Below are 16,833 nucleotides of genomic sequence, written 5' to 3' on the forward strand. Positions count from 1 at the left end.
TCCCACACACAGATGGGAACGCACACAACACACATACAGACAGTGACACATGTAGAGGCAGGCACACACACAGAGGCAGACACACCCACACACACACACACACACACACACAGAGACACACACACTGGCAGGCTACTTAGAGGTGCAGAGCAGTTTTTTGCACTGGGGAATGACACTCCAAAGAACTGGAGAGGGACGGCCAGGAGTCTTCTGTGCCAGAAAATGATTTATATCTCTGTGGATATGCCAGCCCCAAGTAAAACAAATACTGTCTACTTTCTGACAGGGGACTGGTCAAAGCCATGGGTGCATCTGCATTATATAAAGTCTAAATAGCTTACTTTTTTATTATGTTTCCCTTGCCTTCTTTATTGATTGCAGTATCCCTAGGTCCTGTTAATAGTAATATTGAATAGCTTTCAGCTAAATTTACTGCTGATGTAACTATTTGCTTTGATTTCCTCATTCCACTTTTTTTTCTCATTGTGTTATATAATTAGAAATATAAGTATTAACTATGTCTTTATGTAGGCAGTTTCTGTCAAACAAACCAATTCCTTGTCAAAATGAAAATAATATTACCGAAACATTAATTTGCACTGGTCATGCGTATTTCAAGTTGTAAACTTGAGAGCAATTCATATACATAAATCGCCAGAGTGCAACAGCAATCGTCAATATTTCTTGCAAGCCAATCTGTTCGGGTCCATACACAAAGCCTAATTTGATACACATGGAGTACAGTGCTAACTGCAGAAGATGTTTGCACAGATGACACCATTCACTGCCTTTACAGTGCCACCGTGTGATTGGTTTTGAGAACTCTCCTTTTCTCTCATTCAGTAATTCATTTCATGTTTGTTCCCCTCCGAGTTTAAATAAATAACACTGGAGTTGAAATGCTAAATGTTCACTGAGGCATACCATTTCAAAAGTGTGGGCAATGGTAAAGTGCGGTTAATGGTAAAGCGTGGGTAATGGTAAAGCGTGGGTAATGGTAAAGCATGGGTAATGGTAAAGCATGGGTAATGGTAAAGCGTGGGTAATGGTAAAGCACGTTTAATGGTAAAGCGTGGTAAAGGCACAATACAAGCTGGTGGATAGCAGGGTAAACTAAAACATCTCAAAGCCAGTTTACCATTCATGCTTTAATAAAAGATCCCATGGATAAATGAAAACCTTGATTTGATCTTGTTAAGAATCCATGTCTTCTCTTCACGGCAGGTTTATCACTGCATTCTGAAATTCGATTCAGGGGCATAGACCAGACTTTATCAGCTTCCATCATTAAACAGGAACCCTATTCAGTGGTGTAGTGGTAAGAAAAAGAAGTGATGAACTGTCCTTTTTGGTGCCCCAGGCCGGCAGTGGCATGGTCACCACTAGGGTGTGCAGAGATGCCCAGTAGGTTACGGGCATGTGAGTTGTTGGGCCAAATGTTAATCGGAAGAGATTCTGCCTATTGTTAAATGAGTCGCTTTATATAATACATTTGAATATGCCTTGGCTTAACCTGTTATACAGTCAGGATTTGCTTATCACAGGAGAATAGGAGTGAGTAAACGCTTTATTCCTTAAATGAGAAATGGTTAAACTCAGTTTACTCGCGTTTACTATAATGCCCTACTTTAAGCACATGTGAAGTGGCCCAGATTTAATAATCAGATTATGATAATTCAATTGATCTGAACAGTAGCTGATCCAAATACTGCCTCTGTTTAGATATTAAATTAGGACCAAACCTTTTACTGAAAGTCCAAAAATACACTAAAGCAGGGGTGTACAATCACGGTCCTGGAGGGCAATTCCACTCCAGGTTTAACAGGTAAAATGACATACTGTAAGTAACTACTTCAGGGTTTGGATGGAGGTTTACTTGGTTCAATTAAACCATTTAAACCATTTTTTAATCCGCCCCCTTCTTTAATGATGAAAAGGGCGATAGTATTTAGACTAGATTGATTGAGTGTGTTAATCTGCTCCTGTGCAGGACTTTGAGATGAACGGAGAGTTGAAAATGGGAGTAATCTGCCTGCTGGAGGAGGTGTTACGAGACCCAGACCTACTACCACAAGAAAGGAAAGCAACTGCTAATATATTAAGGTGAGTGTTCCTTTGTACAGTAGGTGAATCCTTGGTTACTTTTAAATTAGCAACTGCATTACGACATAAACAGCACTTCACATCAGCAGCACATAGTACTCTCTTTACATATTAACTAAATACACAAAATCGATCCATTAAAAAAGTACAATATTTTGAGACCCAATATAGATATAATTAATACTAGTGGTAAAAAATAAACACAAGGTGGTGATTGCAGCCGTTAATCAAGCATGCGATCCTTTGGGAGTAGTGCCCTGTTGAAGTAATGAGGCGCTGTCCTGTTTTGAGTTTTTTATTTTTTTATTTTGATCCTAAATGGGGGCAAAAAAAATATCCATCTTCTGTTCTGGTGTTTTTTTATTATTTTTATTTTTTGTTATCAATTTGTTTTTTCAAATGTTAGCACTGCTAAGGGGAGGAGGTTACAATAGCAAACATATTGTCATTGTGCTACTCTAGCTGAAAGAAACATCTTCTTTACAAGCCTTACTTTGAGCCTGTCTTGTACTACAGTACCATTTACCTAGAGGGGGAAATGGTCCCCATCCCTTCAACGCCTTCAAAGGTCTGGGAGAATCAATCACCACGCATGTTCCCTATGAAATGACTTGGAGCAGCATTGTCCTTTGCCTTCAAATAGATACAAATAACATTGTGTTTGCTTGTTTTTTAATGTGATCTCAGACTCCTAAATGAATGTCTGTTTAATGGTGTTGTTGTCAGCGCCCTTTCTCTAGATGACCAGGACGATGCTCAATTAAGGATAGAAGACATTCTTCAGATGGTGAGCGCAGAGGCATTTCCCAGCATCACCCTTACCCAGGGACTTACACCAGCATTGAGCAACTGTTAGAAATAGCATTACACCGATGCAGATAGAGATCTCCTTCCCATTGACTCGCTTGGCAATGAAAATGTACGATCTGTTGCCAGTAGCAATACAATGGCAACAGGTCATCTTTACAGGAAAAATATACAGAGCTGCCCCTTGTTGTGGTTCAGTATTACTAATTCTAGATTATGGGAATCCCCAGTGAATTTCACCCATGCAGCTTGTTTTCTTCCTTGCTAATTAGCGCTTTTGAGTAAGCGAAGTTTAGATTTCCGTGGACACTTTGCTCATTAGAGGTTCAGCTACAATTATACCATCTACTTCTACAACTGCTTTGTTAGTGTTTAATTTGCAAAAACCTTGAAGATCACCTGTTAAGTGTAAACAACCTGTCCATAGGACCATTAACGCTACCAGTCTTGGACACAAGATAGTATATTACAGCATGCCTATTAAGTCTGTGTCACTTATAAGAGTTTATTATTATTATTATTATTATTATTACTATTATTATTATTATTATTATTATTATTATTATTATTATTATTTGTCAAAAGTAACACATAATTATCCAATCTATCTTTTAAATGTGGAGGAACAGGCATGCTACCCTTCTCTATACTTCATCATGGTAAGCATTTCACCCCCATATATCATTCTTGAAAAAAACATGTGATCTTTCTACTGTAGTTGGTTACCTTTATAAGTCCCCTCATAGTGTTCCTTTATAGGAATTCACTGGTACTGTGCATCTGCTGTGCTGCGATTAATAGAGCTGGTCCAGGGGAAGGTGATCTGTTTGATCTGAGTGCTTGATTTGATCAGCCTATACCATTCCAGTATAGTCACAGGTAGATTTCTTTTCTAACGATTCCCAGGATTGCATCAACCACATGTCCATGTTTATACAGCCAGGTGAGGCCACTATTGACCACTTAGGCACTGTCACACCAGTACAATGGATGCTTGTGTTTGCAAACACACAGATTTTGGGAGCGCAATAACGGAGAGCAACAGGAACATCAGAGCAGTGTGTGACACTCAGGCCTCACGCTCATGTGCTTCCCTGGGGGGTGGGGGGGCATATCATTTAAACTTTCTACCAAACCCAGTGACACTAGGCCTCTTAATTAGACGTTCCCTAGAATGCTGCTGCAACCACAACCACATCCCCCCCGTGCTTGATGCTGCCCTCTACCTGTGCTGTGTGTCTCCTCTACTTCGTTCCCTTCCAGGCAGAATGCCCCACAGTTGAATGTTTCGAGAGTCTTTCAGCCATGGAGCTTGCAGAGCAGATCACCCTACTGGATCACATTGTTTTTCGTAGCATCCCCTATGAGTAAGTCCACAATTTTCAAATATCTGTTTTACGCAATGGTAAGGGTGCAAAATGCACATGTACCATGTAGTTATATTTCTTCAAGGTCATTGTTAAATAAAATGCACAGTTTATGACAGTAACTGTTGTATTAAATGCACTGTTTAACAGTATTATCAGTCTTGGCCTTTAAGTAAAGCGTGTATCTTGTTCGTACTTGTTAAGCAGTAATAGCACATTTCTTACAGCCAAGCTAAAGCTTCTAATGATTCTATTATTGCAAACTGAATCTTACATTTTCAGAACTTTTCAATATCAATCCATAATTAGGCTCCAGCTGAACATACATTTTTACCATAGAAGCATAATAACACATTACCAGTCAGTGCAAATGAAAAGTGATCAGTTACTAAGAACTAATTTAGTAACTTCCAGTATATACAGCTACTGCATAGAGGAAAACTGCAGAGTAAGAACATGAGACAAGAACAGAAGACAATGTACGAATGAGACAAGGCCATGCGCTCCATCTAAGCTCGTCTGGTATTAGAGTGGTGTTAATAACCAGTGGAGATATTTCACAACCACATTTTCTAAATGGATTTTATTAAGGTATCAGAATGCTTTTTTGAATTAATACTGAATTTGTTAGAAGAAAACATGTTAACCCTTAATATTAATTTATCATAAACCAGCAGTTTGATAAAGTGTATTCAGGTGGATGACCTCACTTATATATTTATTTAAGACCGTCAAATTTATCCAAAACTGCCCGTATTTCTCCGGTTTCTTTGTGCATGCTGAACAAAGGGCATGTGAAGTATTGTCTTCCCAGAATAATACCTCTAAGCCCTCACAAGGACAGCTCCTTCTGTATCTGAGAGTCCAGATTGCATTCTGAGTGTTTCATAGAGAGGGAAGGGTTCTGAGGGATTAGGCCTGGTGAAGGTGGAGGTTGGGTGAAACATCACTACTACAGTTTAACTGCTGTAACTCCCATTCTGATTGACTTGTAGGGAGTTTCTTGGCCAAGGGTGGATGAAGGTGGACAAGAATGAACGAACACCCTACATCATGAAAACCAGCCAGCACTTCAATGACGTAGGTGACAGAGCGGGTGGGACAAAGGGATTGAGGGTTACCATTAAGTGATCCAAGGTCAAAATATAAAAAGGCTGCTTTTTGTAAAGGAAGATAACAAATGCATGCTTTTAGAGGTCAGTTTCCTAATGGGATACAGTACACATTATAAATCAACAGTAATCTATACACTTATTCAAAATGCAACAAAACAAAAACTTCAAATTAACTGTGCAATGTGTGTGCATTTCATTGTACATACTAGTGTCATATACTGCATGCATGAACTGTTATTCTATTAGATTTTTTTCATTAGATTTTGCCAGTTCTCACACAAAACACACAAACAAGCTCTAGTCTATGAGCGAGCATGGTTAGAACATACCACTGGGAATGTAGCTGGGTGCGTGAGGCTACAAATAGGGTACCAATTGTTTAAGTGAGGCATGAAAAAAATATATACATTCATTTACTCATTATTGTATCTCTAAATGCTTAAAAATGTACTCTGAGATACAATATTTCCACTATAGTTTTCACTTTTGTGTTTGGAAATAGAAACATTCTTTTTCTGAAGAGAGCGCCACCATTTGATCCAAATAAAACTGCCCACATACATGACTGTAGTATTGTACAGTATAGTTTTGTATTACAAGAAGTTTCATTTGGACCAAAGGTGGCGGTCTCAATAAAACGTGTCATGTGGTCACACAGTTGGTATAGGGGAGCACCTGAAACTATGCTTTGTTCTCCAGCTTAAAGAATTGAGGAATGTTTTGGGCCTTTTCTTTCTCCATGTGAGGATTTTTGATGGAGTTTTACAGAACTGAAGCAGCTTTATTTCCAGGTTTCCTGGAGCCCATTCCCTGATCCAGTACCTCTTCTTGTCTCTGCAGATGAGTAACCTTGTTGCCTCCCAGATCATGACGCACACTGACGTGGGCTCCCGGGCCAACTCCATGGAGAAGTGGGTGGCGGTGGCCGATATCTGCCGTTGTCTGCACAACTACAACGGGGTGCTGGAGATCACCTCAGCGCTCAACCGCAGCGCCATCTACAGGCTCAAGAAGACATGGGCCAAGGTTTCCAAGCAGGTGACTCGAGGACATGCTCAACACATATTCAGACAGCTGCCCTAGCTTCCAGTTTCCATCAGGGCTGTGCGGATACTCACACTTTCAGAGCGATTTCCTTTTAACAAGTTTTTTTGTCGGCTGGTATTAAGTGCAACCAAACAAACCTGTTAATGAATGTGATAAGAGAAGATGTCTTTCCCCTCACGTTTAGAACTGAGTTCCAAGTAATGGCAGTTTAAAAGCCGATTGGAATCAAGTGTTTCTTTTCACCCGGGTACGCTGATATTTTTACTGACATATGTCATGAAACTAGCAAATGCAACTGATTGTCACATACACGTCACCTTTCCTTTGACCTTAGGAGCGACCGCTGTGCAACATGGGAAATGTATTTTCTTCATCAAGTTTAATAAGATATAACATCTTGCCCAGGACTACAATCTGACCAGTCATGCCTGTTGATAACTAAACATTCATATCAAATGAAAGAGAGGGGCGTCCACATTATAAAACGCTGGTCTTGCTCTCTTCCCCAGTTCATTAACACTATGTTCTGGTTGCTTTGTATCCGTCTTCACCTTAAGAATGAGTCACTCACTTATCTCAAAGTTTCTCTTCCCGGTAGAAAGTAAAAAGGCTGCAAAGCAACACAAAGTTTACAGAAACTAGTTTACAGAAAGAGGCAAAGATGGAATAAATGGGATAGCTGATTCCAGGTTATTGTGTGCAATATGTGTCTAACCCTTTCTGTGCTGCTATTTGCCTTGACGTCACTTATTAGATAAATATTATACCTAATAGCCTGGAATTAGCACCCTTTTATATCCTGTATATTATAGGTGGGTTGTATAGATAAAAAAACAAAGTTCCCCCTCTCCAACTTTCAGGAGAGGGGGAACTTTGTCTTCTTGATGCAGTATACTACTTTTCCTTGGTAATTGCTAATAGCGAAACGCGCCAAATTGCTTTATAAATAGCGAGACAGATCATTCAGTTGACACTTAGTAGTTTAATAATTGCAATGTGTCCTTTAGCTGTGCCATCATCTAAACTGTCTGAATCATTTTTAGTTTATATATATATATATATATATATATATATATATATATATATATATATATATATATATATATATATATATTATATTAAATCAATTGTGTTTGATATGTATTGTATTTATCCTATTCGATATTGGGCAGTTTTATACACAGTTGAATCTATTTTTGGGGAATTGAAAGAAGAAAAAAACATATGGATGAAGCTTGAAGCTGCTATTTACCAAACACTGAGGGGTAGGACCAGATCTGTCTTTTTCATGCAGCAATCGTGTTTTGATTCTTAATATGATGATTTTTTTTTTCTTTAGACAAAAGCACTTATGGACAAACTTCAGAAGACTGTGTCATCTGAAGGAAGATTTAAAAACCTCAGAGAAACTCTTAAAAAGTATGTTGTTTGAAATTGGTTGTGAATGTTTCTCATTCTTTTCTCTACATTGGATTTGCCAGATCCTTCACTGAGGTGTAACAACAGTCTGTTTCAAGGTGGAGTTCAAGGTCTATACCTACATGATCAGCCTGTGCTTTGTCTGTAAATTACATATGGTTTTAGAAAATATCATTACAAAGTAGTAGGGCGTTTTTTGTAAAACTAGTTCTATTTGTTTTCTAGCTGTAATCCCCCCACCGTTCCCTACCTGGGAATGTATTTAACAGACCTAGCATTTATAGAAGAAGGGACCCCTAACTTCACTGAGGAGGGCCTGGTAAACTTCTCCAAGATGAGAATGGTATGGTTTGTATTCATGTCATCTTACTGTACCCTTTCCCCTCCCTTATAAAAGTCATTGTGCAGTTTTGTCCATGCTTTTCCCACACTATTCTATTCTATACACTTACCGTGGTGTACCATGGTCTGCACTGTTTTTTAATATGCTGCACAATACCTCTCTGGGCTCTACAATGCTTGCATACTGTATGCTTTACTACTGTATGCTTTCACTGTGCTTTATTACACTTTACTGTGCTTTTACTATATTAAACTTGTATATGGGCTTACACCACGTAACACCAGTGCCTGATGTAGTGCAATTGTAATGAATCGAAAGCCCCTTTCACACTAGCACTCCTACCCGGGTCCGGACCCGGGTTCTGGATACCCGGGCCACAATCCCCCATAGTGTGAAACCTCGTGCCTGGGTTGTACCCGGGTTAACCCTGGTCCCAGCGACCCACCTCAGGATGTTGGTCGACACGCTTTGACCCGGGTTGAGCGAGACAAAACTCAATAACAAACAGCCATCCCTGCGTGAAGGTTTCACTTGCACAATGAACACTTCTGTTTATTCTGTTCAGCCACATTTTTTTTTGCTTGAGACACAGCATGATTGCAGCAGGGATGAAGAAACATTTGCTCTAATCAACATTTGGGCTGACGGTTCAATCCAGAGAAGCTTGGATGGAAGCGTTTGTAACAAGCTGCTTCCGGGGCATTGATACCACATTGTGGACTTGCGTCTGTCACTCCGGTCAACCCAGCTTCATCAAAAGCAGTGTGAAATCACATAGCCGATCCACATGACACCGGGTCCTGACCCGGGTAGATCATACCAGTGTGAAAGGGGCTTAAATGTTTACTGTTTGTCACATAACCAGTTAACTTGTGCTTGTGTTTTCCCTCCAGATATCCCATATCATTAGGGAGATACGACAGTTCCAGCAGACACCCTACAGGATAGAGAACCAACCAAAGGTACCCATCAACACCATTACCCCAGAAACTAAACAAAACTGTGGAGGCTGGCTGTGCACTGTCAAACAGCAGCAGTGCTTCTCCCAGCCCCCTATGAGAGGACTGCAGAAATAACAAACAAAATCAACACACAAACCCAACATGTACTGCATTGCACTGAAGAAATCATTACCTCTACATTGCTAGTCTTCATTTCTGCAGGAGGGATATTAAACGTCAGTGCCATCACTTTTTAAAGAGCAACATTTCCATATTTTCTTTTAAAACACAGTTGGTATTTTCAGTCTATTCAAACTGCAATAAGACTGATAGTAGTATTTAAGCTGTTTAGATCATTTGAATATATCCCAGAGTGTTTTTCGTTAGTGTTTGTTTGCAACAAAATATTTCTTAAATATGATCTGCTGTGCACTTCCTCGATAATTTCACGTGGTGAATGAAACTGACCTCCATACCTTCAACGCATTCCTTCCTGCCATTAACCAAGCAGCTGCTTCCCCTGTCTGCTGACATGCTTCACAGGTGAAATAACCTAGGAAGTGCAACAATAACGGACTATCTGAAAATAAGGCAAGCAAACTGGAAACTTTCTATAACCCAGTGTAATGCACGATATCATGTAGAAATACCTTAACATGCACCTCTTTTTAAAACTGCACATTTGAGACTTACAGTACGGTACACAGTGAAAGGAAGTGCACACCAAAGAAGATTTGAGGCTTCATATTTTGACAGCTTGCTCCAGTTTACGCACACAGAAAAATGGCTGTAAAATCGACAGTAAAACCGCACACTGCTAAAGCTAAATAAAAGATAGTGTTCCAATTGTTAAAACTTCTTTTTTGTTAAAAAAAACCCCCCAAAAAACGTGGGTCAGTACTATCAGCAAGCCTTATGCAGAGCCTGTTGTGTGTTTGTTTGTGTGTGCTGCAGGTCACTCAGTACTTACTTGACAAAACCCTCATCATGGATGAAGACACCCTTTACGATCTGTCCTTAAAGATTGAGCCACGGCTTTCAGCGTGAGCGCAGCCTTCTCCTTGGGGCTTCCGACTGGGAGAGTGAGAGCGCTGGGTGCAGAACGGGGCATGCCAAGCCCTTCGGATTGCAAGGGAGGGAAGAAAGAGAAGAGAGAGAGACAGGAATCCTTTCCGACGAGACGCACAGAAAGATCCCCTCATTGAAGATGGTGGTGGGGATTGAGGTGGAAACATGAGAACTGCATGACTGGGAGCATGGAACAATTTCCAGGTTACTTCGTTGAAGAAAACACTAACTCAATTTGTTTCAAATGAAAGTGACTGTTAGTGTAAAAGAAAGATTTACAAATGGTCCATCGCGTGGAGTAGAGAGAGGAAATGTAGCTTTCTGGGTGTTCAAACACTGACCAATCAGCTCGATGCAGACAATGCATTATAGCACACACGTCATTCCACCTTCTGGATAAGCCCTGCATCGTCACACAGATATATCATGTTTGTAATTTGGTTCAAGCTGTGGATTTCAGTGAGGGCTTTCTAGTATTTATTTCATGCTACGATTCCTCTTACACTTTTATTTTCAGTCCCTCGTAGTTTGCATAGACTAACAGAAACAAGACCGCAAAGGGTTAAAAGAAAGCATAGCAACACTGTGTTTGCTGTTACTGTTATTCTTGTTTCCCATCCCAAATCTCTGGTCGTCTTTGCCCAGTTGCCCCTTTGAATATTTCTTATACTGTACAAACATACAAGACATAAAGGTCCACATTGTAAAATTACATGGACAAAAAGCAGCAGCCAAGTTCATATTAGGTTAGTTAGCTACCTTGTAATGAAACTAACTTTCCAGATAGCATTGTTGTTTTTATTTATTTTTTTTATAAGCAATGAAGTCAAGTAATTTAGCCTCTCAGCTAATGCATTTATAACTGAAGTAGGTCTGCATGAGTTTATTGTTGGTTTAGTTGAGAGTAGTTGTTGTTTATTGTTCTTGATCACGATGTTATAGAAGTTTGAAGGAATCATTTAAAACTCTTGAATTTGTATAATATTTTATATTTATTTATCCCATGATACGTAACGTGTTTCTAATCATAATGTGTTACTGTTTCTGAGCAAGCCAGAGCAAAGTGGAATTTCTGTAATGAGGCCAGTATAAAAACTCAGTGTGCTGGTCATTTCTTCCTCCCTGAAACAGTATTCTTCTTTTAAAGATTTGCAATGGAAAATATCTAACTCACTCACTGTTTCAGGGGGAAAGAAATGACAGATGCACAACCTCACTGTTGCTTTTTAAACTGGTCTCATTACAGAAATCCCATCTTACTCTGGCTTGCTCAGAGACAGTCCCAAAGCTAAAATATATCAATGGCTTTATTAATTATGCAAATATTTGTTAGTGCAGAAACAGTAAGAAATGGTGATTAAGAGATTATGGGATGGCTAACATTCTACAGATTATGATAGCTAAAGTGAAGTATTCCTTTAAGTAACAAAAGTGTCACTCTCATAGTCTGGCTGTCTACCTACTACAGACAACCACAAAGACAGTTTACATGTAGAACAGAGGCATTCAGCCAATACAACATCCCCCTGGTGGTGCTTCACAGGTAGAGATCACAGGAAAACAATTGCTGTATAGTATCCAGCACTACTGACATTTTCAAATCCTGCCCTTTGCTAAATGTTAAGATGCCACACAACCCAGGGCTTCCTGGCCATGAATGTAAATGTGGAGGCATTTGAGCAGCCCTGTTACGTGCAAGGAAACTAGAACAGAGGAATTTAAAAACAGAGAATATAATGCAAAAGCAAACCAGACCGTTGAGCACATTGCATCCACCACAGTGACACGAAGACGTTTCTTCCAGGTCTGTGGTTCTGTGGTTAAGAATACGTTGCTCTTGGAGAGGGCACATAAATAGGGAAATACACCGCCTTGCTTACTAAGTGCTGTTCAGTCTATCAAGTTGGAATGATCTGTTCATTTTCAATTGCTATCAATACTACTAATAACTGCACAAAAACAGCTGCTTACAATAGAGTGCATGCCCAATGTTTGCTTAGCATGCAGTGTATAGATAAACACATCAGCAAATACATACTGGTACTAACACAATGCACTCCAAACAGTTAACCAGCCCCCTCAATCTGTAGAATTGTTCTGGGTCTCTGAGCCTCAGGGAAGAACAGGTGCCCTAAGGTGTTAGCAAGGTACAGCTACGATAGGAAACAATCTCCCATGTTTAAACGTTCATGCTGTCTACTACTGACAAGCACTATAGAGTCAAGATTACCAACATTGAAATTGCAGCCCGTTTTTTCTTTCTGGTGAGAAATGAAAAATGTTTATGCAGGGCTTTTTAAAACACTGGTTGCATATTACTTTTGTTGTTGTAGACCCGTACTGTAACTTTAATTAAATTCCCTTTTGCATAAACCCCTTTCAGTTTTGACAAGTGAAACTATGCACAAGTAAGACGTTCTACACAAACCTTTTGTGGTGACTAGTTAACGCTTAGATTAGTGGAACTTTGTGTGTGATGCCATAAGATGCTGCTGCAGCTCTGATGTGTGTCATCCCTGTGTGGAAGAGCAGCATTGCACAGAACACAAACTTCTACCACAGAAGGGGAGAACATAGGCTTATACCAACAGGAGTCAATATGAACCCTGGACTGCCAACAAACTCTGGTTTGATGGCCGCATGGCCGGAGCTGGTACATAGGGGAGCGAGTAACTTGCTAATGCATTTCAAACCTTATCATCACTGGAATTGTCATAGCAATCCTTCAGTTGGTGACCAGTGTAATGACTGGAGTACTGTACATGCAGTTTCTAGAGAGGGGAGGAAGACAGCACTAATAGTTACAGAGTTACAGTAATGTTCTGTATGGCTTCAAGTCCGGGAGCTGTCATGAACAGAGGACCCAGCAAAACAATATTGGAGTGGACACCAGCCTTGTTTCTGATAAAACGTTCCACACTGGCTGACCCTACTCACACCACAAGAGGGTGGTGTTTGCTTACAAAGTACAGAGGATGACTCTTCAGCCTGCAGGCTTCCTCCTCTTCTGCTGCTTCACACTGATGTTAATCTCTTTGACTGCAGGATAACTGTCAGCACCTGACGCAACCATGACAATCATGACAACTGAAAAGGCTGTTGTGCTTGATTGGCATTCATTTATATATAAATTACAAAGGCAGGGTCATTCTAGCAACCGTTCTCTGTTGTGCACTGCCATTTGCTATATAGGTTTCAAATGTGCCCCTATGAAATATAATATAATAAACCATTTTATTATAAAACATGATATCTGGTACTGCACTTGATTAAAGAAATCCCTGTTTGCAAGCCATGCTTTCAGATAGTGTTGCACTTCCTTGGTCATTTCACCTTCAACATGCTTAGTGAAACTACGAACGTTCTTTAAACTAATGTAGTACAAGGTATCATGTTTTAAAATGAAAATACATTTTAAAACATATTTATTTCAGAAGTGCACATTTTAGACCTATGTAGCTAACGACAGGGCAACACAGGTAACTTTATATCTAATTGCATGAATCCATGTCAGCTATCAAAGATATCCAGAGGATATGCAGATCTCACATGTGCAGTTTGGAAAGAAACACAAACTTAGCTCTTCTATTTGGATAGAAACACATATATATATATATATATATATATATATATATATATCTATATATATATATCATATATATATACTGCCTTGCAAAAGTGTTCAGACCCCTGACCAATTCTCTCATATTACTGAATTACAAATGGTACATTGAAATTTCGTTCTGCTCGATATTTTATTTTTTAAACAAATTAAAAAACAAATTTGTAATAAAAAACTGAAATATCTTGCTTGCATAAGTATTCAACCCCCACACATTGATATTTGGTAGAGCTACCTTTCACTGCAATAACAGCTTTAAGTATTTTGGAGTAAGTATGTACCAGCTTTGCACACAGTGTCGGAGTGATTTTGGCCCATTCTTCTTGGCAGATTTGCTCCAGGTTGTTCAGGTTGGTTGGACGACGCTTGTGGACCGCAATTATCAAATAGTGCCACGGATTCTCAATGGGATTGAGATCAGGACTTTGACTGGGCCACTGTAGGACATTCACCTTTTTGTTCTTGAGTCACTCCAATGTTGTTTTGGCCTTGTGCTTGGGATCATCGTCCTACTGAAAGGTGAATTTCCTCCCAAGCGTCAGTTTTTTAGTGGACTGAAGCAGATTTGCTCCATCCATTCTTCCTTCAATTGAAACAAGATGCCCAGTCCCTGCTGATGAGAAGCATCCCCACAGCATGATGCTGCCACCACCATACTTCACTGTAGGGATGGTGTGTCTTGAGGCATGGGCAGTGTTAGGTTTGCGCCCCACATAGCGCTTTGAGTTTTGGCCAAAAAGCTCTATCTTGGTCTCATCTGACCACAAAACCTTTTCCCACATCGCAGCTGGGTCACTCTCATGCTTTCTGGCAAACTCCAGACGTGCTTTCACATGCTACTTTTTGAGTAACGGCTTCTTTCTTGCCACCCTCCCATACAGGCCAGTGTTATGCAGAGCTCTTGATATGGTTGACTGGTGCACCATTACTCCACTCCCAGCCACTGAACTCTGTAGCTCCTTCAAAGTGATTGTTGGCCTCTCTATGGCTTCTCTCACAAGTCTCCTTCTTGTTTGAGCGCTGAGTTTTGAGGGACGGCCTTTTCTTGGCAGTGCCTGGGTGGTGTGATGCAGCTTCCAATTCCTGATTATTGATCCAGCTGTGCTCACTGGGATATCCAAACACTTGGATATTATTTTGTACCCCTTCCCTAATCTATGCATTTGTATTACTTTATCTCTAACTTCTGTAGAATGGTCTTTGGTCTTCATTTTCCTTCAGATTCACAGCCTTACCAATGATTCTTCAACAGTGGGGTTTTTATCCAGAAAATGTGACAGCAACTTTAATGGTTCACAGGTGGAGGCCAATGGTAAGGTAATTGTGTCCTCGTTAGGGCAATTTCTTTCATCGGTGCAAACTGGGAGCTTCCACAGCACAGGGGTTGAATACTTATGCAAGCAAGATATTTCAGTTTTTTATTTTTCCTAAAAATATTTCCCAACATAAAACCAATGCCACCTTACAATAATTAATTTTGAGTTTCAGTGTTTAAAAATAAAATATCAAACAGAATGAAATTTCAATGTACCATTTGTAATTTGGTAATATGAGAAAATTGGTCAGGGGTCTGAATACTTTTGCAAGGCACTGTATATATATATAGTACCATAATATATTTCATTTATTTCAAATATTTACCCTAAGCAGTGGCATGCTTTGAACCTGAATAGACTCCAGAGCTGAAATGACCCATAGTAGGTAGTGTAAGTATAACAGATTACATGACAGGAGGGCATGCAAACCGGGAGCTTCGTTTAACCTAGAGCAGATCCACACATTCATTTTAGTGTCAGTCTGTCACACTCTACGCGGGAATTGGACAGCTGCCTTGAGTGTGCACCAGTCTGCACAACACTTTGTATCAGACACACCCTGCTTCCTACAGACGTGTCACATTGAATCTGTCTATAATCCAATAAACTTTTGATTTTATACAAAAATATGCATGCACTAGTTTAAATGAAAAGAATACAGGAATGCTAGAACATGCCTCTTTCCAAGCTGCATGAGAGATCTGCATAGCGAATGCAAGAGCATGTCAGTTAACATGCATAGCATTATTGTATTAGCTGTAACCATTTTAATATAACAAAAGCATTGCACACAAACCGAGGCTTGAATGAAGGAACAGGGAAGTTCTGAAAACTATTAACCTCTGCTTGTATGACTAGGGTTAAGTGTTTTAGTATTTATTTTATCAGATATTTATTTTATCCTTTTTTGTATATAGCCAGTCCTAAACATGTTTTTTAGTAGGTTTGTTATTTAATTGTTTTGAAATGTGAAACTTTATGTTCCTTGATTATTAGTAGTATTTTTGTTCGAAGTGAGTTTATGGTAGATTTTAGTGTGAAACATTGCAAAGAAAAAATATGTAGCAGATTCAGTAAAAAATGAATTGAATAAATGAACAGCTAGATAGCGCACTGCATTAACTGAGAAGTGCACAGCCCAGCATGTTGAGCATGTCAGTGGCTGAAACCCCTCATGTGGGCATTTGCTTTGTATAGGATTGTAGAAAATCTTGTTTTTTGCCCACTTACTACAAACCCATGGTGTACAGCTACTCTGATTCCATGCCTATATGTATAATAAAAGTCTTCTATTAAGTGAGCTATGCTGCCTGTGTGTGTCGTTGTTTTGCATTAAGGCATCCTCCAACCTGAAGTTCAACAATTAAGATTCAGCAAGCCTCACAACACACCTGAAAGGCATGCACGAGAGCCAGCACTGTGCTTCTCTGCCAGGGGTTGCGTTGTTAGCTGCTGCATAACAGGCGGAGCACAGTCCCCTGTAAGATGGAGTGATGATTCTCTGGAAATGGAACCAGAGAGTTTAGATCCAGACCTGTGAGATGTTCAAGACCCCTTACTGGAAAATAAAAGTGCTTTCTTTGGATGTGAAGTGCCTCAGCACCACAACAGCGTTGGTAAATTCTAGTCTAGTGTTCCTCATGTTCTGTAAAGTAACAAATACTCATGTAATTCTCTAATTTTCC

At 39.7% G+C, this 16,833-nt stretch overlaps 1 protein-coding gene across 5 annotated transcripts in view; it reads left to right on the forward strand.

The window, feature by feature from the left end:
• LOC121312786 (ras-specific guanine nucleotide-releasing factor 2-like) overlaps window positions 1-13,467 on the forward strand; it is a 90,596-nt gene extending 77,129 nt beyond the window's left edge. For all 5 annotated transcript variants that reach the window (XM_041244548.1, XM_041244556.1, XM_041244575.1 and 2 more), the window contains 9 exons: window positions 1,991-2,103; window positions 2,830-2,890; window positions 4,174-4,277; window positions 5,273-5,357; window positions 6,233-6,430; window positions 7,779-7,858; window positions 8,084-8,201; window positions 9,095-9,163; window positions 10,097-13,467. In XM_041244548.1, coding sequence (XP_041100482.1) covers window positions 1,991-2,103; window positions 2,830-2,890; window positions 4,174-4,277; window positions 5,273-5,357; window positions 6,233-6,430; window positions 7,779-7,858; window positions 8,084-8,201; window positions 9,095-9,163; window positions 10,097-10,189 — 921 coding nt within the window. In that variant the 3' untranslated portion in view covers window positions 10,190-13,467. The remainder of the gene's footprint in view (window positions 1-1,990; window positions 2,104-2,829; window positions 2,891-4,173; window positions 4,278-5,272; window positions 5,358-6,232; window positions 6,431-7,778; window positions 7,859-8,083; window positions 8,202-9,094; window positions 9,164-10,096) is intronic.
• Window positions 13,468-16,833: the final 3,366 nt, after the last annotated feature.

The sequence above is a fragment of the Polyodon spathula genome, chromosome 1 (assembly GCF_017654505.1).
Source record: "Polyodon spathula isolate WHYD16114869_AA chromosome 1, ASM1765450v1, whole genome shotgun sequence".
In the NCBI taxonomy this organism is placed as follows: Eukaryota; Metazoa; Chordata; class Actinopteri; order Acipenseriformes; family Polyodontidae; genus Polyodon; species Polyodon spathula.